Genomic DNA, 20887 nt, shown 5'->3' with positions numbered 1-20887 from the left:
ACAAATGGAGGTGTTGGTCTTAGTAACACAGACAGTCCATCCATCATAGCAGGAGGGAAGGCAGCGCCTGTGTGCCCAGATGCAGGGCTGTTGGTAGATATGTTAATGAGAGTTTATATAAGTACTCTTATGATTGCTTCTATTTTCTCAGTAAAGAATGAGAAGTGGTTGGAGAAGAGGTTTGAAGACTTAAGGGCAAAGGTGAAGGTGTGAGATGTTTACCTTGGGGAGCAAATGGACTTGGGAAATGTAATAGGATTGCTGGGTGGCTCAAGCCCATTAAAAGTTAATAGTCATATGTTTGATTCAGAATGTGGTCTGTCTGACTCCTGAACCTAAGCCCTTAGATTTAGCAGTTTCTGCTGTGTTTTATGACATTGCCCAGGAAATGTATTTAAACCTAAAGGATCACAACACAAGAAAAGACCTAAAGAGGTCATTTTGTTTAATTCTCAAGGCTCTAGGCAGAAATAGTGCTCTTGTTGTATTTGCAAATCTCCATGAAGGCAGATTCTACAGCACTCCCTTCCTTGGGTGCCTCTTTGATTTTGGAACACCGCCCCCTCCCACCCCTGAGTCCCTCCTGAGTCCCTCCCACTTTTTTTTCTTTTTGGTAAATATTCGAAACTAATCCTCTGCTTCTTATTCCTGACCTGGAATAACTCATATGCATCCTATTAAATCCTTAAATCTCCGTATCAGCTTGTACCTAAGGCTTCTCTTTTTTCCCAAACCAAATTTTATATTTCTCCCAAGTTTTTAGCTGTTACTTGTTTTTGCCTCTGGATCTTGGTCAAGGTATGTCTGAAAAGGTCGAGAATTAGGACAACGCTTAACCCTTATATTTTCTCTATAAATTTTGAGGAAAGACTGCTACCTAAATGGCCTGAAAAAATATTCATGAAATCTACTGTTGAAGGTAGTTGTTTGACCTCAGTTGTTAATTCTCACCTTCCTTGCAATTTTCTCATTGATCAGTAGGCTTTGGAATTTTAAAATACTTTTTCATGCTAAGGTTGGATCGAAGGAATATTTTCTTACTTGAACTGTTATACATATTTCAGCCTTAGAAATAAAATCAAATGGTTATATTCTATGAAAAATTCAGCAACTTTTATTTAAAGTACAGTGATCCATAGCTTTTAGCTATGAATATCTACTGCTTAGTTTGCATCCATTTTCTGGATCATACACACTGGTATCTAGATTTGGCTGAAACAATAGATATTAACAATCTCTAGAGTGAGTATACAACCCAGCATTTTAAATTACATGTGAAGGGCTTCCCTGGTGGCGCAGTGGTTGGCCGTCCGCCTGCCAATGCTAGGGGACGCGGGTTCGTGCCCCGGTCTGGGAGGATCCCACATGCCGCGGAGCGGCTGGGCCCATGAGCCATGGCCACTGGGCCTGCGCATCCGGAGCCTATGCTCCGCAATGGGAGAGGCCACGGCAGTGAGAGGCCTGCGTACCGCAAAAAAAAATAAAATAATAAAAAATAAAAATAAATTACATATGAAATGGTTCCTATTTAAAAATGTTACCTCTGCTTTATCACTCATAACTCATTCATTCTAGACTTGCCATGCTATGCATGTCAAGAATAAAGAAGCATGGAATTTGGAGGGGGATGTCAAACAAATTTGGGTCCTGCCACTCACCTAAGAGTGTGATTTTGAATAAATTACTTGCTTGAGCCTAAATTTCCTTCCCTGTGAAATGGATATACGCTTATGCCTTGGCAGTAATATGCAGACCAGGTCCTTCACTAGAAAGAAATTAATGTTACTCATAGCACACCACACATATACTCAGAGCCCAGAGGATGGTGCCAAACATTTTCTTACTCTTTCTGGAGTCACTGTCAGTCCTCACAAAGTCTCCCCCCCAATTCCTCACCTCAGCCTTCATCCTGCATCTATAAATATCTCTTCCTTGGACTACCTCCCCTTTTTTCTCTACCCACATCTCACTAGAGTGGTCATTCTTCATAGTGGGACTTCTAGAAGACAAACAATCGATCTCTTTCTAATACAGCTCACTTCATAATGCATAATTTTGTGTATATTTATTCTGTAAGGCTACCTTCCTTCCAGGGAAGAGGGTAGAGAAGGACAGAGGGCATGGATAATAATATCCTTCTCCTAAGGTTGTTCTGAGAATGAAACAAGATAATATTTAAGAAGTGTTTACCATGACTGCCCTGGCTGTCCAGTTGTTAAGACTTCACCTTTCAATACAGGGGGTGCAGATTCAATCCCTGGTTGGGGAGGTAAGATCCCACATGCCTCACGGCCAAAAAAGCAAAACATAAAACAGAAGCAATATTGTAACAAATTCAATGAAGACTTTAAAAATGGTCCACATCAAAAAAATCTTTTTTAAAACAAAGGAAGTGTTTATCATTTCTGGTCATGGCAACCTTTAAACAAAAGATGACTATAACTGTTATCATTACATATCTGTTGAGCAGTAGAATCCGTGCTCCTGGGCCTGGTTTACCCACAGGGGCCTTTCCAACCAGGAGAGACAATGTGTGAGAATGCCCAGAGATTAAATGTTGAGTTTTACTCTGAAGCCCCCTGGTGGTTGACTATGGATGAAACAGGTCTCTGCAAAAGTAAGTAAAAGACCCTCTCCCCATTCCCCTGTAAGAGCCACTTAAGGGTTTGGGCTGCTGCTATCCTCCCCAGGAGTGTGGTGCTGGCGGGGTGGAGCCACAGGTGACTCTGGACTGTGGAGGGTGAGCCTGGTCCTGGAGGATTGCTTCCTCCTGGCTCACAGGTGAAGGGAAGCGGCTCCTACAAGGCTCCGCATGGGGCTGCTGATCTGGAGAGCAGCAGTGGTCAAGCTAGGAGCACACCTGCCTCCCCTTCCGAAGACGTTCCCAAGGGTGTTCATCGTTTCTCCCTCATCAGTTTTAGAGTCAACGTGGTCTTCACCAGTCAGGAAGGATCTTTAAAGTTCCCAACCTCAAACAATTGCTTCTTCAAAGACATGCCCTCTGCCTGATTCCTAAAGATTTCTTTCACTTCCTTGCCAAACTTACTTGGCTAGACCTCTGGTATAATAGAATGAATTCCCTTCTGGGATTGGAGAGCACAAGCATTTGAAAACTTTACTTTTAGAAAGAAATCCTATCACAATGTTATCTGTGGAGCTGGGGAGTGTAACTATATTAAAAGCACTGAACTAGAGACATTGCCTTCGTGAACCCCTGCAGCTTATTGTGCACAAAGGATTGGTAGCTATTCTGGCCTCCCTGTGGCTCTGGGTAGCAGAACACTCCTCCCCTGGAGATGCAACTTCTTGAGGTTTGTAGGACAATTATGATGAAAAACTGCATTGAAAGTGAAGTTAGTGCTTTTTAAAGACGTGCCAGACTAGGGGCAACAAGCCTTTAAATGGATTTTCTGTTCCTGCAAGAAGTCTTGCAAAAGTGAGGAAGGCCCCAGGTCCTGTTCACAAAGGCAGTTCTCTGAGAGATAACGGCGAGGAGGGGTAGGAACAGGGGCTTAGTAACCATGGATATGAATTCTAGCTTGGCCATTTACTTGCTGTGTGATTTTGAAGTCCCTTAATCTCTCAGATCCAAGAGAAAATGAAGAGAAAAATATCAACTTTTCAGGATTGTCTGAGGAGTGAGTAAGACATGTAAATCACTGAGACTAGTAGGTACTCAACAAAATCATTTCCTTTCCTCCTCCTCCCAAAATGTACTCTTGGTCCATTGTAGGAGTCTTTCCTACCAGCCTTACTTTGGTGGCTCTACTCTCCTGTAGAATAGTATACAATTATGTGTTCCAGGGAACACTCTATCCACAGTTACCATCTTCTCATTCAGTTCTGTTTTGCTCCTCTGAGCTCCTCTAGGTTGGCTGTATGCTAAAGAGATTTAAGATTCAGTTGGCTACTGGTGGATGGTTGGTACTTTAAACATTTTTGTTGCTACCCAATAGACTGTATAACAGAACTGGCCCCCTTCCAAAGGAAAACTAAAGAAAAACTATTCAATTTACTATGCAGATGCTATAAAGTGATTTAGAACAACTACTTCACAACCCGACTTTCCAATGAGAAAGTCATCTTTACACAAGTAAATGACTGACTCATTTATCCAGAAGATAAAGTGATTTGTTCTCTTGTGGATGGGGAATTCAGTTTCCTTATTTACAAGGAACAAGGTCAGAGCTGAAGATGCTGTCTTCCAAATACAAAGCAAATTTGTAGAGGGTGTATTTCACTGAAAGCTGATGTATAAATTACCTAAGGGGAAAAAAAGAATTATAGGGTCTGCAATTGCTTTCCAAGGTACAAAAGGACATTTGATTTTTTTTTCTCTCAGCATAATTCAGAAGGAAGTGACACCCCAGGAACCAAGATTGGGTTTTCTTGTAGGGCAAGAAAGACGTTTTTCTAGGGGAGGGAAAGATATGTGAAAGTTTCAGGGAGGTAAAGGTGATTTCTGCCGTTGAACAGTTCTGTATATGAAGCCCAGGGTATAAGCAGTCTCTTTGATCATTAAGTACCTTTCTGCACACAAATATATCAATATAAAAGGGCAGAGGTAGCTTTAGATTTTCTCTGGTGAAGTGGCTTACAGGTGGCACTTGTACTGGAAGGGTGGCAGGGAGATTTATCTTGAATCTGTTTTCTAATTTATGCTTTTAGGGGTCAGATGATGAGGGGAAGGGTCTTAAGGTCTCTCCAGTTGCCACCACTACCTTTTGTCCAATTGTTCTTCTAGGAAGGGAGAATAGAGACCCCAGAGATGCACAGAAGGCGAAGGTCATTGAGCCTTTTCTGTTTCCCAGGTTTACAAAGAAGCAGCAGAAGCTTCTGCCTTCTGAGTCCACCAGTCCTTCCTCAATTGATGGTCAAGGTTCCTGGGAGTCATCATAGAGTGATTATTTAGAGTTTGCTCTCTCTTAAGGGTCTCTTTTTGTTGTTGCCTGGTGAAATAATTGCTGAGGCCTGAAGAAGGCACGATCAGCTGTCTTCGTTCTGGAAGCTAGGCGTGTCGGTTAAGAGAGCTGGGAGTGTCAGGCTAAAAGGAGCCTTTCCTGCTGTGAGAACCGTCTTCTGTCAGCAGAAAATTTGCTAGTCAGTGTCAGCAAAACCTAATGTGGCAGTGGGAGCTTTGGACTTTGTGCATCTAAAGACTGAAGGTTAAGAACTACTCAATTTTTTTTATCCTAATGAAAGGTTATCTCCAGGTGATATATGGGAGTGTGCCAGGTGCAAATTGAAGCACCAGATGTGTGAAGTTGGGCTCCTGAACTATGAATGAATTATATTCCTGTATACATAACTTGGTTTGAGCTGTTTCTGAATAGGGGCTGGGAATAGGGTTGCCAAACAAAATACAGGATGCTCTATTAAATTTGAAATTCATCCCTAATAAGTAATTTTTAGTATAAATATGTCCCATGCAATATTGGGGCCATATTTATACTAAAAATTATTTGTTGTCTGTCTGAAATTTGAATTTACCTGGTAACCTACATTATTATTTGCTAAACCTGGAAACCCTAGTTGGGAAGTAAATAATGTGTTACAGGAGGAGAGTAACTTTTAGCCACACCTCCTCTGTGTACAAGGTTTTGGCAGGAAGGGGGAGGTAAGGAATACCTAGGGACAGATTACCTGCATTGGGTAGGTGGGCAATGTGTCTTTAAACATAACCAGTGTGGTTTCCATGAAGAGTGAGTGTAGCCCGGGAATTAATGCAGAGCACAGGTCAGTTTTCTGAGTGGACACTTAAACCATGTGCAGAGCCTCATTACAAGCTTCTGACTTTCCCATGCTCTCTGTTTTCAAAATTCCAGTACAAGTATATTCTTGATTCAGGCCTTGGATTAATTTCAGCTGTCATCTCTGTCCTGGTAACTCTTAAATTTAAATCTTCATTTTGGATTACTCATCTGATTTCCAGCATACTTTTCAACATGGCTCATCCTTCTAGAAAGAATATATCTGGAGGTCTTTAGAGAAGGATGTGTATAGAGGTCTGATGGATGCTATTTTCATATAATTAGCAACATCTTTGCATTAGAAAGGGAATTATTTCGAACTTTCAACAAAATCCAGCCTATAATTACTATAATGATAATAGTAAAGAGTGGGATTTTTTTAACATCTTTATTGGAGTATAATTGCTTTACAATGGTGTGTTAGTTTCTGCTTTATAACAAAGTGAATCAGTTATACATATACATATGTTCCCATATCTCTTCCCTCTTGTGTCTCCCTCCCTACCACCCTCCCTATCCCACCCCTCTAGGTGGTCACAAACCACTTAGCTGATCTCCTTGTGCTATGCGGCTACTTCCCACTAGCTATCTATTTTACGTTTGGTAGTGTATATATGTCCATGCTACTCTCTCACTTTGTCACAGCTTACCCTTCCCCCTCCCCATATCCTCAAGTCCATGCTCTAGTAGATCTGAGTCTTTATTCCTGTCTTACCCCTAGGTTCTTCATGACCTTTTTTTTTTTCTTCTTAGATTCCATATATATGTGTTAGCATACAGTATTTGTCTTTCTCTGACTTACTTCACTCTGTATGACAGACTCTAGGTCCATCCATCTCACTACAAATAACTCAATTTCATTTATTTATTTATTTATTTATTTATTTATTTATTTATTTATTTATTTTTTGCGGTACGCGGGCCTCTCACTGCTGTGGCCTCTCCCGTTGCGGAGCACAGGCTCCAGACGCGCAGGCTCAGCGGCCATGGCTCACGGGCCCAGCCGCTCTGCGGCACGCGGGATCCTCCCAGACCGGGGCACGAACCCGCGTCCCCTGCATCGGCAGGTGGACTCTCAACCACTGCGCCACCAGGGAAGCCCAATTTCATTTCTTTTTATGGCTGAGTAATATTCCATTGTATATATGTACCACATCTTCTTTATCCATTCATCTGTTGATGGACAGTTAGGTTGCTTCCATGTCCTGGCTATTGTAAATAGAGCTGCAATGAACATTTTGGTACATGACTCTTTTTGAATTATGGTTTTCTCAGGGTATATGCCCAGTAGTGGGATTGCTGGGTCATATGGTAGTTCTATTTGTAGTTTTTTAAGGAACCTCCATACTGTTCTCCACAGTGGCTGTATCAATTTATATTCCCACCAACAGTGCAAGAGTGTTCCCTTTTCTCCACACCCTCTCCAGCATTTATTGTTTCTAGATTTTTTTTTTTTTTTTTTTTTTTTTTTGTGGTACTCGGGCCTCTCACTGTTGTGGCCTCTCCCGTTGCGGAGCACAGGCTCCGGACGCGCAGGCTCAGCAGCCATGGCTCACGGGCCCAGCTGCTCTGCGGCACGTGGGATCTTCCCGGACCGGGGCACGAACCTGCGTCCCCTGCATCAACAGGTGGACTCTCAACCACTGTGCCACCAGGGAAGCCCCTGTTTCTAGATTTTTTGATGATGGCCATTCTGACCAGTGTGAGATGATATCTCATTGTAGTTTTGATTTGCATTTCTCTAATGATTAATGATGTTGAGCATTCTTTCATGTGTTTGTTGGCAATCTGTATATCTTTGTAAAGAGTGTTTCTTGTTCTAAATACCTGTACAATAGGATCTGTGTCTTTAAACCATTCATTTCACTGGTCCTTACTTAAGGATTAAAATAAGATCATCAGAATATATTTGAAAGAGCACTAAACTCAGATGAAGACCTAAAACCATGCTTTCTCTTACTGTGTGCCTCTCTGGGTTTCAATTTCCTCATCTCCAAGTTAGGGGGATTAGATAATTCCTAGGCTCCTTTGCAACTCTAACAGTCTATGATGCTCTTATGGTAGTTTATAAACTAGTGTTCAAAGCAATTAGTCAGCCTCAGGTTTTGTCTGTCTCTTTTGCATAGAGCTACATATCTGCCATCCTCATCCCAACTGCAGAGAAAAGAGCAGCCCCATTTGCCTCAATTTCCCAAGACCAAGGTTCTGGAAAAATTACCTGCCCACCTTGACCATCTTGTACCCATGGAGAAATCCTTCTAGTTATACTTTCCATATACTCAGAAATGCTGACTCTGGAAAAATTACCTGCCCACCTTGACCATCTTGTACCCATGGAGAAATCCTTCTAGTTATACTTTCCATATACTCAGAAATGCTGACTCTGGAAAAATTACCTGCCCACCTTGACCATCTTGTACCCATGGAGAAATCCTTCTAGTCATACTTTCCATATACTCAGAAATGCTGACTCTAACTCTTCAGAGGTCCCACAGCAATGGATGTCTAACTCCAGCCCACCTGCTTATCCCCTTAGGGAATTACTCTTTATTTAAGTAGACCTGGCTGAAAAAGCCATTGTCAGCAGGTCAGCTTTGTGCACTGTACCCAGACTATGTATGTGAATGGATCGTCTCATTAAACAAGTATTTATGTTGTGCCCATTTGGACCTAGCCACTGGGCAAGATGGTTCTGATGCCTTCACTGGTTTGGAGCTTCAATATACACATTTAGTCTGCAATGGCTTATGACTGCACTTTTTAAATTCGGGGACAATTAAAAGGAGTTGTGTGCTAGAGTTTGGCTCACAGTAGCTCACGAGAGCTGATTGTTAAATTATCAGGAATTTTGCATTGTTAAATGCAACGATTTTTAAAAATTAAGTCGTATAAACCTACAACATGGGGCTTCCCTGGTGGCGCAGTGGTTGAGAGTCTGCCTGCCGATGCAGGGGACGCGGGTTCATGCCCTGGTCCGGGAAGATCCCACATGCCGCAGAGCGGCTGGGCCTGTGAGCCATGGCCACTGAGCCTGCGTGTCCGGAGCCTGTGCTCCGCAATGGGAGAGGCCACAACAGTGAGAGGCCCGAGTACCACAAAAAAAAAAAAAAAAAAAAAGACCTACAACAAAGTATACTAAAAACAAAGGTAATAAATATTCAAAACACACTACCTGCCAATTATTTTACTCTACATATCTATGCTCCTGATATTATTTGCATATATTGGATCTATATGGTGGAAACACTATATAATGATGTTACTATACATATCTTCCCCACCATACATTCAGGGACCTCAAATAGGCCATGATGCAATTGTTTACACCACAGAAATCAGCAAATGCTACCAATCAGACCTTAACTTATTGCTTTGTTGATGTCTAGACTTCAGAAATTGATGGAGAAAATGTTACTAATGTAGATTAAACTTAAAAATTTGTAGTGTGTGGTGTCTGTAGCTATTACATTGTGAATAGTACAAAAAATTGAGAAATATGCTTCCAATATTCAAAAAACTATTAAGCGCTTCCACATAGAAGTGACTTATGTCATTGATGAGTGAGTGAGTTTCCAATATATGTCTTCATTGTTTCACATTTGTGAAACAGTTACTCCTTAATGTAATAAAAATGTCAACCAATGTAAACATAGGAACTACATGCACGCTTCAATTGCAGACACAGGTTGGCTATGAATTGTTTCACATTTGTGAAACAGTTACTCCTTAATGTAATAAAAATGTCAACCAATGTAAACATAGGAACTACATGCACGCTTCAATTGCAGACACAGGTTGGCTATGTATAGACACAACTCATATCTATACAAAATTGATATAAAAATCAGTGATAGCATTCTTAGAGTACCAACTGGCTATATGGAATAGAAAATAAATTATATTGGGTATTTTATTATTTGTAAATTGAGGGCTTCACATTCTTTATATTAGCAAAACTTATAATATACTTATAAACATATATACATAGTCTTTTTTTTTTTTTTTTTTTTTTTTTTTTTTTTTTTTTTTTACAAAATGCCTGTTGTTGAACATTTTCTAGTACACCATTGACTCAAACCTCTATTCGGTAGAGCCCCTTCTGGTTGCTCTATTTGTTGGGGCTGGCACAGTCCTCAGGTGAGGCCATGCCTCCTGAGGCCAGGCCATATGATCACCTCAATAGATGCAGGAAAAGCCTTTGATAAAATTCAACATCCATTTATGGTAAAAACTCTCCAGAAAGAGGGCATAGCGGGAACATACCACAACATAATAAAGGCCATATACAGCAAACCCACAGCTAATATCATACTCAACAGTGAAAAGCTGAAAACATTTCCTATAAGATCAGGAACAAGAGAAGGATGCCCACTCTCACCATTTTATTTTATTTTATTTATTTATTTATGGCTGTGTTGGGTCTTCGTTGCTGTGAGCGGGCTTTCTCTAGCTGTGGCGAGCGGGGGCTACTCTTTGTTGCGGTGCGCGGGCTTCTCATTGTGGTGGCTTCTCTTGTTGCGGAGCATGGGTGCTAGGCACACGGGCTTCAGTAGTTGTGGCTGGTGGGCTCTAGAGCACAGGCTCAGTAGTTGTAGCGCATGGGCTTAGTTGCTCCGCGGCATGTGGGATCTTCCCGGACCAGGGCTCGAACCCATGTCCCCTGCATTGGCAGGTGGCTTCTTAACCACTGCGCCACCAGGAAAGCCCCTCACCATTTTTATTCAACATGTTTTTGACTTTTGGAGTCACATAGACCTGAGTTTGAATCCTATCTCTGTCATTTATTAGCTAAATACCCTTGTTTAAATTCTCTCACCCTTTGATTTTAAATCTGTAAAGTGGAGATAATTATAGGACTAACCTCATAGGTTGTCTGAAGATTTAGCAAGCTAAACATGCAAAGATTTAACACAGGCCCTGGCACATGATAAGTCCTCAAAAAATGGTAGCTGTAATTTTTTTCCTTCATCCTCTCTCCTGCCTATTAGGATGCATCAAGCTTCAGACCATGGTTCTCTACCTTTTCCGTTTATATCCATTTAGCGTATGATTGACCTAACCAGCACATTCCTTGATGATGCACAGATCTCCCTCTCCATCTTGACCTTCTCATTAGAGCATCCATCATGCACATTTTTAACTGACATTAGGACATAACATAAGAAATATCCTCCTGCTCATTATCTGACCGTCCTCAAATTAGTATGCCCTTCCTATTTCCTCATTTCCATCGGTGGTACCCCTATTTGTACTTGATCTTAGGCTTCAGAGTTGCAGTCTTTACTCTCTATATCTGATTAGTCATTAAACCCTACTTATTCTTTCTCACAGCTTCGGTTCTCGTGACTAATGGTGAAGCTAGCTGAGAAGCCGTTTGGTGCACTCCCATTCAGTCTCCTCAGGGCTCCCTGCCCTTGATATCCTTGTTTTTCCCTTTGTGCTTTTGCTCATGGTACTCAAGGGACACTGATGATCTTTAAGTTAGCCTCTTATTATTTACTGAATTATATTGCTCTGAACTCTGAAATACATATGTCTTTTATCTTCAACTGGGTTGTAAATTCCTTGAAGACAGAAGCAGGGCATAAACTCAGAATTACTGTCACAGTGCTCAATAAAGGTTTCCCAATGGAATGAATTGATTGAATATAACCCTTTCTTATTAAGAATACATAATAGCTTCCTATTGCCTATTAAGTCAATCCCAAGCTCTTCAGACTGGCCTTCCAGGTGTACTGTCAGCTGACTCCATCTTACCTGCTCTTAACTTTAGTTCTTTCCTGACATGGGCCCTTCATTCAGGTGACCTTGGTACACACACACACACACATACACACAACTGGGTATTAAAATACTCATCCTTCTGTCTCAGTTTTGCCTGAAGTCCCAAGACATTGGGTACTTACCACCTCACATTGAAAAATGCAATGCTAGACCACCCTGGATGTTGGAGTTTGAGTTCAGTCAAACTCTTTCCCTGGAGGTAGGAGACAAGGTGTGTAAAAGTTCCAGTCCTCTAATGAAGGATTTGTCTTTCCAGTAACCAGTCCACCTAATGAAGCTCTCTAGGAGCCCCATTAAGACTCACTTCATTAGCATAATTGAAATGGTGGAAAGGAGCTCTTTGTCAAGAACCAGAGGCAAAGACCAAACATGTATTTCTTATTATACCACACCCACAAATACCTCCTTTCCAACTGCAGCTTGAAACAAGCCTAGGCTATGGGAGAGGAGAAACTTTTAAATGAAATTTGGAGTTTCAATTATTCAACTAAAATGGACATTTTTATTACTGAAATGACATTTTTCTCCTATCTAGAGTGACTGGAGTACTTTTTATTATTAAAAATTCAGTAGAGGGCTTCCTTGGTGGCGCAGTGGTTGAGAGTCCGCCTGCTGATGCAGGGGACGTGGGTTCGTGCCCCGGTCCGAAAGATCCCATATGCCGCGGAGCGGCTGGGCCTGTGAGCCATGGCTGCTGAGCCTGCGCGTCCAGAGCCTGTGCTCCGCAACGGGAGAGGCCACAACAGTGAGAGGCCCGCGTACAGCAAAAAAAAAAAGAAAAAGAAAGAAGAAAAATTAAGTAGAAACAGGTGTGAGCCCTGCCTGAGGTATCATGCCAGGAGTGGAGAAGGGTTCCAGGCAGTGGGTTTGTGTGAGCAGGAGAAAGCGATAATGGAGCTGTGTTTTTATTTTACCCTTTGAAGTACCTCTCTTTCAACATGACTGTTACATTTGCTGATGCTGCACATGTAGACAGGCCTGTAAGTGTATGCAGGCAGGCACACAACACACACACACACACGCACGCACCTTTCTACCATTTAGGATCTACAGTTGAACTCACCTCCTCCAAGAAATCATTCCTGGTTAGCGCAATTCACTCAGCTCTCTCTCTTGGAATTTCTATAATTCCTCTTTTTCAAACCCTATAATCTAACACTTATGTATGTGAACCAACCATACATCTCCATTGATCTTCTCTTGTTTCATTTACGTGTTTTTGCTTCTCATTCTTACAGTAAGCCTCTCACCAGAAACCGGTGTGTTTTACTTTGGGGTATGTCTCATCTATTCCTCCATTGTCACTTAATAAAGGCTGCATGATTGATTAGTCAGATATGTCCAGATTTCATGGTAACATCAAAGGTTGGCTAAATATCCAGTTTAGTCTAAAACCTAAAGCTAAATCTTTCTGCCTCCTGATGGAAATGCTGGCCACCTCGACTCGGCTTTCCAGTTTTATTTGGTTAGTCAGTGAACTGTTGAACAGAGTGTGCTAATGAAATAACTAATCTTCATGTGATCTTTTATTGCTGATGAAGGTTAAAATACCAGCGAGGGTGATTTGGTACGTGACGTTAGTCCTCTTCAAGCACTGCACTGGGAAGACAGCTTTGGTTAACTTTCATGTTACTCTATAGTTTGTTTTACCTCATAGTCACCCATAGGCTTAAGTTCTTGGATTACTAACATTCAGCTTTTTGCTAATAAAATTTTCTGTAGAACTAGGAGAATTTCCCAGACAGCTGGAAGTGTATTTTGAGACCGGCCTCTCTCAAAATTGCTTTTACGAGCAGGGGATGCATTTCGTCAGGCCCCCACCCTCTTTGTTAGCACCTCTTTTTCACTTGCTCCTGGATGATGAAGGAAATTAGTCTTATGTTATTAATCCTCCCATCCACCATGGGGGCTGACAGTGTGGTTGAATACTCAAAGGCATGAGACTTCTCAAAAGCATTTCAGGGCTCCAAAGAGGCTTATCGGTCCATGAAGTCTTGATGTCTCTGTGCATGGAAAAGATGAATCATATATGTGCATTGAACAGATGAAACTCTATGGTGTCTCTGCAGGTGATACAGGCTTGCCATTCTTGTCCCAAAGCAATAGAAGTTGTCGTCAATGCCTATGAACATATCAGGTGGAACGTAAAGTGGAAAAGAGCTATCCCTGATGATGACTTGGAGGTAAAGCATCAATTCACTTCCTGTGGGTTTTGCTCTAAAGTACTTCCATAGTGCAATGGAAGTGCAGGAAATTCTAATTCAAAAAATGGGTTTTGAGAATGCTTTTAAGAATTTGAGGATGCTACACAAATACAACAAGACAAAGGGTTATAAAATGCAGGTGTGAGAATAAATAAATAAATAAATAAGTAGGTAGTGCTTAGGAGCATCTTGGGAGTTTCTCCATCTAAGGGCAAGTTGAACAGTTATATAAAGGTGACAGTTTTACTTTCTTCCCATCAATTTAGATGAATTTAATAATAAGAAGAAGAAGAATATTTGGGATTGTTCATATAGCATTTTTATCAGAAGTTTAAATTGTGTAGATTATGTCACTCCCTTTAAAAAATTGCTCTATTATTTATATAGATTAATTAATATTAACAATTATATAGATTAATTAATTATATAGATTATTTCATTCACTTTTAAATAACCTGAAGTCTGTAATAGGCAGGTAACAGAGTATCAACAACTTTGTGATGAGTCATGCAGAAAGCCGTTGGCAAAGCTGAGTCCTCATGCTGCGTGTGGACTTTGCTGCCTTTGTGAACCAGCCCTTCCACCTAGCCTCATGTTCTTGGTTTTAGCTGTCACAGGCTGGCCCCAGCACGGGAGAGACGTTGGGCACAGAGTACAAAGCTCACTGGGCCTAGAGGCTAATGGCTTAGGTGCAGTCTTATTCTGCTACTTATTAGCTATCTTAGCTTTAAAAAGTTACTTAACCTGCCTTAGCTTCATTATTCATGTTTAATTTTGCCTCCCCATCAGAGACCGTGGAAAGTAGGGACTAAACACATCACTATTGATTTCTATTGACGTAAACTCTGAGGCTTTTCTGACTTTAACATGTGTTGCCTTCCTTTTCAGAGATACTGGGATTTTTACCACTCTCTCTTCACTGTGTGCAGTAACTCTCCAAGGACTCTCATGCATTTATCAAGATGTGCCATTCGAAGAACGTTGCACAGCAGATGTCACAGAGTAATTCCTTTGCTTTCCCTCCCATTGTCATTGAAAAAGTACTTGCTTTTAGAGCCAGAGGGAATCATTTATTAAGCCTTATGAGACAGGAGATCCCAATTCTAGATGTTTAAGTGGACTCGCTGAGTAGACACAGTTTGCATAAATAAAATGGTACTTGGGTTGATTATAACACTTCAGGGATTTAAAAACACTTTACAAACACTATGTCATTAATCCTAGAATATCACGGTGAGGGGAAATAAACGAAGTAAAGTTAAGGTAGTCTCAAAAACAAGAGCGTATCCAGAAGGTCCTGACATAACAATAATAATTAATATGTATAGTGCTCTTACTTGGTGCCTGCTATAATTTTATAAGATTTTTCATATGTTATCTCATTTGAAATGGGACCCAGGTTTTCTTACAACCAATTTCATCCTCTCCCTTATCAGTAATAAGTTTACATTACCGTTCAGTTGGCAAAATGCTAGGCTTTAGGATGGGCCTCTTAATCTTGGTGTCCTCCACCCACTCCCACTTAGCAGAAATTACTATGGCTAGTTTTGCAAACTCCTTTCCATATACTAAGCTCCTCAACTTACTTTTAGTGGAGAAAGCACGAGCATACTCAAAACAAAGAAATCTTTGAGTCAAATTAGAAATGAAAAACAAAGATCAGTCCACTTGAAAGTCAAAATGGACATTTGAACACTCTCATTGAACCAAAGACTGGAGATGCAAAGATGAGTCCGAAGCGAGGACTCCTGCCCTCCAGGATCTCACCATTTCGCAGAGGATCCGGACATATAAGCAGGGAACTGCAGTGTCAGATGTCAGAGGCAAGAGTAGAGGTGCAGATTCATTCTTAATGCTTGCCTTTCAAAGTCGTGTTTCTGACATGAAGTGCGGTTTTCTTTGAAGCATGATGATAAAGAGTGAAGGGATTGTGTGTAGTAGAGAGATCTCCGGCTGCTATGAATGTAAATGTAAATGTATTCACTTTAAGTTTCTAGGCACATGTACTTATTTTTATTTTAGAATGATTTCGTGCGTAGTGCTTTCCCACTCCCTGGGGAAAAATTGCACACTCAGTGGCTCCCATGTGTGTGTGACAAGGAAGTTTAGGAAAATGTGTGCAAGGAAACGTGCGAAGGGAAAGACTTAGGTTGATTACTTTTGTCTTTTTATGTAACAGACTGACATTTCAGAGCATTTTGGCTAGAAGATAAGGGGCACTTTGCTGGTGATGGCCAGCTGCAGAAAGCACATGGAAAGACTTTGTGAAAATGGTAAAAGTTTGAGAAACTTGGAAAGACTAGTGTGTTAATCAGGTTTGTTAGCAGTTTGCAGAAAGAGAAACGTAGATGATTAACCTCTGGACCTCATGGTTTATGAGGCCAACTTCGCTTCACTTTTTGTTCTTGCTAATCACTTTTAGATAAGCTCATTGACTCTTAGCATTGCCTTTTAGAGGTTACAGCAGAAGTAATTAAGCACAAACAAATCTATTTGCCAGTTATGAGCAGGGGTTTTTTTTTGGTGGTTGTTGTTGTTGTTTTTGTGGTGTGTGTGTGGTTCTCCATCTTGTTTAACCTTAGATGCTTGAGTTTGCAGTAGAGATGATGTCAAATATTCCACTAGCCTGACACGTAGACTCTGCTTCACATACTGGGATTTGCATATTCCTGGTGCCATGTAGGAAAAATCATAAGTGGATACAATAATCTTTCTGAAGTATCAGTTCTACTCAGATATTTTGGGAGAAATATTTTATACTAAAATAAGATCTGTATTATGGAATAGAATACTGTATTTGTATGAACCATTCATATAAAATATGATCCTTCAAAAAACAGTTTGCTTACAGCAAGTGGTGTTAGAACACATTCTAGAATGCCAGTCAGAGGTGCTGGGAGAGGATGTTCCTTGCATGGGGAAGTAACATATCTCAGTTGGCCTGCTGTGCTTAAACATTCTCTGCTAATCTAGCATATGATACAGGACTACTTGCTTTGAATGCTTTATTTGTGGATTTAAAGTTATTTCTCCTCATCTTTGAACTTTCATTTAGAGGACTTAAATAAAGCTCTTCTCTTTCCTTTCATCTTTGTGAGTTATTTGCCGATAAGACTTTTTCCTAGCTGACTTTTCAGCAGTTAGACTGAAGAACTCTACATGATCCATTGCTTTATTCAACATTGGGAAAGAAAAAGAGAATGAGGAAATGTGCCTGTAAATAAATAATACTTTCAAAGGAAAGTAAAGGGTAAACACAAATAAAACACAGGCTATTGCTATAGGAACAAGAGTATTTTAATAATAATAAATTGTACTGAATCATACTCTTCCATCTGTCACTATCTCTGTCCTCCTGGGTTTCTAATTTCTTTTCATTCTCACCATTCAATCAACCATGGGCAGGAGAAACAGAGGAAATTATATCCTGATGATACCGTTGTTACTTTTTGTAAATAGTCACTTTAATGACTGTAGATTACATGGGAAGAAGAATCTTTGATATGAGGGAAAGATCACCCATCCAGTTTTCTCCCTTTTCAGGAGGTAGATACACTTGAGTTCTATTTTTTAATCACCTAGTGTTACATTGTCACTTTGTCCTTCCATCCTGAACCCAGCGGCTTCTAATAAAAAACACAGCAGTAAAAAGCTGATTGTAAGGATGAGAAAAGTAACAAACCATTTACAGTGGATCATCAATGTTGGAAAAATCAGCTGAGCCTTATGTTTTTGTTACACATCTGATTGTTTATGAAGAACTCTTGAAGTTTTGAACGGCACACTTTCAAAACTTTTTTGAAAAATCCAGTTATTCACTTATTTTCTTTGAAACACAGACACCATAGCTAATCTATGGAAGGAATTCATTGTCACTTCCTTTGGAGTATAAACAGATTCACTACAGTTAGATGTTAAGAATTTTGGCTCCGGTGCCTGTCTATCCGGGTTTATATCCTGACTCTCATCCTTATTTGACCCATTATCTAGAGAAAATGACATGCTTGCTGCATGCCTCAATTTCCTCATTTTGGGAATGATAATGGTACCTACTTCATAAAATTTTATATGATTGTTTTGAGGTGCAGGGGAGGAAAAAGTTTTGCCTGACTCTTTTAGGGTCCTTGGCTGGGTCAAAGACAGATTAACAGGAGGGAAGCATACAAATTTACTTAATATAAGTTTCACATGACATAGGAGCCTTCATAAGGAAATGAAGACCCTGAAGAAACAGACTTGAGTATTTTTATGCGAGGTTTGATGATGAGTGGACAGTTGTGTAGCAATATGATAGGTTAAGGAGTATGAGATCAGTGTGGTAAACTGGGGGAAACCCGGACCTGTTCGTTAGGATTCCTCTTGGTGTCCGTTTGTCTTAGAAGATAAGGATGCTCCTTTCCTCCAGATTTAGGGAGGGCACCTCCCACAGGAGGGTTTTATGATTTGTTTCAGGGAAGAAGGGGAGGGGATTGTCAGAGTGATCTTCTTGCTTCTGCTGTTTTCTTAAACTCCTTCAGCTTAAATTAGACACTGCGCCAAGGTGCTGTCTATGGGAACAGTGTGTCTGGAGCCCCATCAGAGGGTTAAATTGTTAGTACATTAAAGCACACAGAACAGAGCATGACATTCAGTTAGCTTTTTAATATTATTATTGTCTTTGTTATTGTCATAATCGTTATTATTTAGGGAGAGCTTTCTACCAGTGAGTAATATTTTCTTAGAGTGAAGCTACAGCTAAAGGTGATGCGTGGTAGATTTCTGTTCACTTTGGGAAATACTTTTGGAGCTTCTTCTATGTGCCAGGCGCTTTGTTGGCTGCTGGGAATCAAAGGGGGAACAAGGCAAACCAGGTCCCTGACCTTCCTGGGCTTTTTTGAGGTGGAGGATGGAGACGGAAATAACATTGATGTGGAGGATTAGCAAAGAGGCAAATTGATTAATTTGTGAAACTTTGCCCTTTTGTAAGGGGGTTTATCAAGGATGCAATCACTCCTTTTACTATTTAATGAAGGCTGTGGAGTCACTTGAAAATGTATCCTGTGGATAAAGAGGGTTGATCAGCTGTTTCCATCTTCATGGAGGGAAGAGTAGGTGAAGGTTAACTTTGTAGCAGGAGGAGTATAGATTGGCAATGAGATTCCCAGCAGTGAGGGTTACTGCATATCAGAATGAATGAACAGGGAGGATTGGTGGATTTCATTTAATTATTCTTTCACTTTCAAGAATTTATTCAGTACTAATATGTGTGTGGTTCTGTGCGAAATGTGGAAGGAAGAGGGGAGTGTTGGTACCAGTTCACTGCAAGATTCACTTGTAGTAGCTCAAAGTTTTTGTTCGCTTGTTTGTTTTTTACTATGTAGTAAGAGTAAAAGGTATACAGTGGAAAACACAGGAAGAACACTCTTTGACGTAAGTTACAGCAAGATCCTTTCTGACCCACCTCCTAGAGAAATGGAAATAAAAACAAAAATAAACAAATGGGACCTAATGAAACGTAAAAGCTTTTGCACAGCAAAGGAAACCATAAACAGGACGAAAAGACAACCTTCAGAATGGGAGAAAATATTTGCAAACGAAGCAACTGACAAAGGATTAATCTCCAAAATTTACAAGCAGCTCATGCAGCTCAATATCAAAAACACAAACAACCCAACCCAAAAATGGGCAGAAGAGCTAAATAGACATTTCTCCAAAGAAGATATATAGATTGCCAACAAACACATGAAAGGATGCTCAACATCACTAATCATTAGAGAAATGCAAATCAAAACTACAATGAGGTATCACCTCACACCTGTCAGAATGGCCATCATCAAAAAAATCTAGAAACAATAAATGCTGGAGAGGATGTGGAGAGAAGGGAACCCTCTTGCACTGTTGCTGAGAATGTAAATTGATACAGCTACTATGGAGAGCAGTGTGGAGGTTCCTTAAAAAACTACAAATAGAACTACCATATGACCCAGCAATCCCACTACTGGGCATACACCCTGAGAAAACCATAATTCAAAAAGAGTCATGTACCACAATGTTCATTGCAGCTCTATTTACAATAGCCAGGACATGGAAGCAACCTAACTGTCCATCGACAGAGGAATGGATAAAGAAGATGTGGCACATATATACAATGGAATATTACTCAGCCATAAAAAGAAACGAAATTGAGTTATTTGTAGTGAGGTGGATGGACCTAGAGTCTGTCATACAGAGTGAAGTAAGTCAGAAAGAGAAAAACAAATACCGTATGCTAACACATATATATGGAATCTAAAAAAAAAAAAATGGTTCTGAAGAACCTAGGGGCAAGACAGGAATAAAGACGCAGACGTAGAGAATGGACTTGAGGACACAGGGAGGAGGAAGGGTAAGCTGGGACGAAGTGAGAGAGTGGCGTGGACATATATACACTATGAAATGTAAAATAGATAGCTAGTGGGAAGCAGCTGCATAGCACAGGGAGATCAGTTTGGTGCTTTGTGACCACCTAGAGGGGTGGGTTAGGGAGGGTGGGAGGGAGACACAAGAGGGAGGGGATATGGGGATATATGTATACGTATAGCTGATTCACTTTGTTATACAGCAGAAACTAACACAACATTGTAAAGCAGTCATACTCCAATAAAGATGTTAAAAAAAAAGGTATACAGTGGGTTTTTAAAATTAGATGCTATCTAACTGAGCTATTTTTCTGTCAGCCTGCCATCAAATAGTTGATTGGAAATGATTTTCAAAATTTATATTTCATTGATAAATTGCCTTCTTCCTATGTTTGGTCACACTTGTCACTGATGAGAATCAATGCATGAACTATGCAAAAACATCCTTCAAGAGGCAGTTGATTATTTTTTCTTTTCTTATTTTTTCCTTTTTCTTTCTTTCTTTTAAATTTTAGTGACACTAAGTAGATTAGGTGTGCTGAAATTTCTTCTTTAGTAATTGGTTTTCTCAGATAGAGGTATGCCTCAATGATATTGTATAACAACTATGCAAATATATGCTAATCCAGCCAAGGAAATGTAATAATGATGCTACCTTGTACTTTTTAAATTAAAGACACCAGGGGATTCGTTCTTAGTGCTTAATCAAGCACAGAAGAATTGACAAAACAGAACTATCATCGTGGGGCGTTTAAGGTGATTTTGAAGTAGA

The 20887-nt window shown here is 40.4% G+C and overlaps 1 protein-coding gene across 11 annotated transcripts in view; it reads left to right on the top strand.

Moving 5' to 3' along the window:
- Nucleotides 1-20887, top strand: part of ASB4 (ankyrin repeat and SOCS box containing 4) — a 363721-nt gene that overhangs the window by 188948 nt on the left and 153886 nt on the right. For 10 of the 11 annotated variants that reach the window (XM_079932597.1, XM_079932599.1, XM_079932598.1 and 7 more), the window contains 2 exons: nt 13604-13717; nt 14627-18411. The exons of the other annotated variant lie outside the window; for it this stretch is intronic. In XM_079932597.1, coding sequence (XP_079788723.1) covers nt 13604-13717; nt 14627-14815 — 303 coding nt within the window. In that variant the 3' untranslated portion in view covers nt 14816-18411. Of the gene's footprint in view, nt 1-13603; nt 13718-14626; nt 18412-20887 lie in introns of those variants that run through there. 11 annotated transcript variants of the gene reach the window in all.

This window comes from Stenella coeruleoalba (genome assembly GCF_951394435.1).
Source record: "Stenella coeruleoalba genome assembly, chromosome: 9".
Classification (NCBI taxonomy): domain Eukaryota; kingdom Metazoa; phylum Chordata; class Mammalia; order Artiodactyla; family Delphinidae; genus Stenella; species Stenella coeruleoalba.
This window is presented reverse-complemented; position numbering and strand designations above follow the sequence as displayed.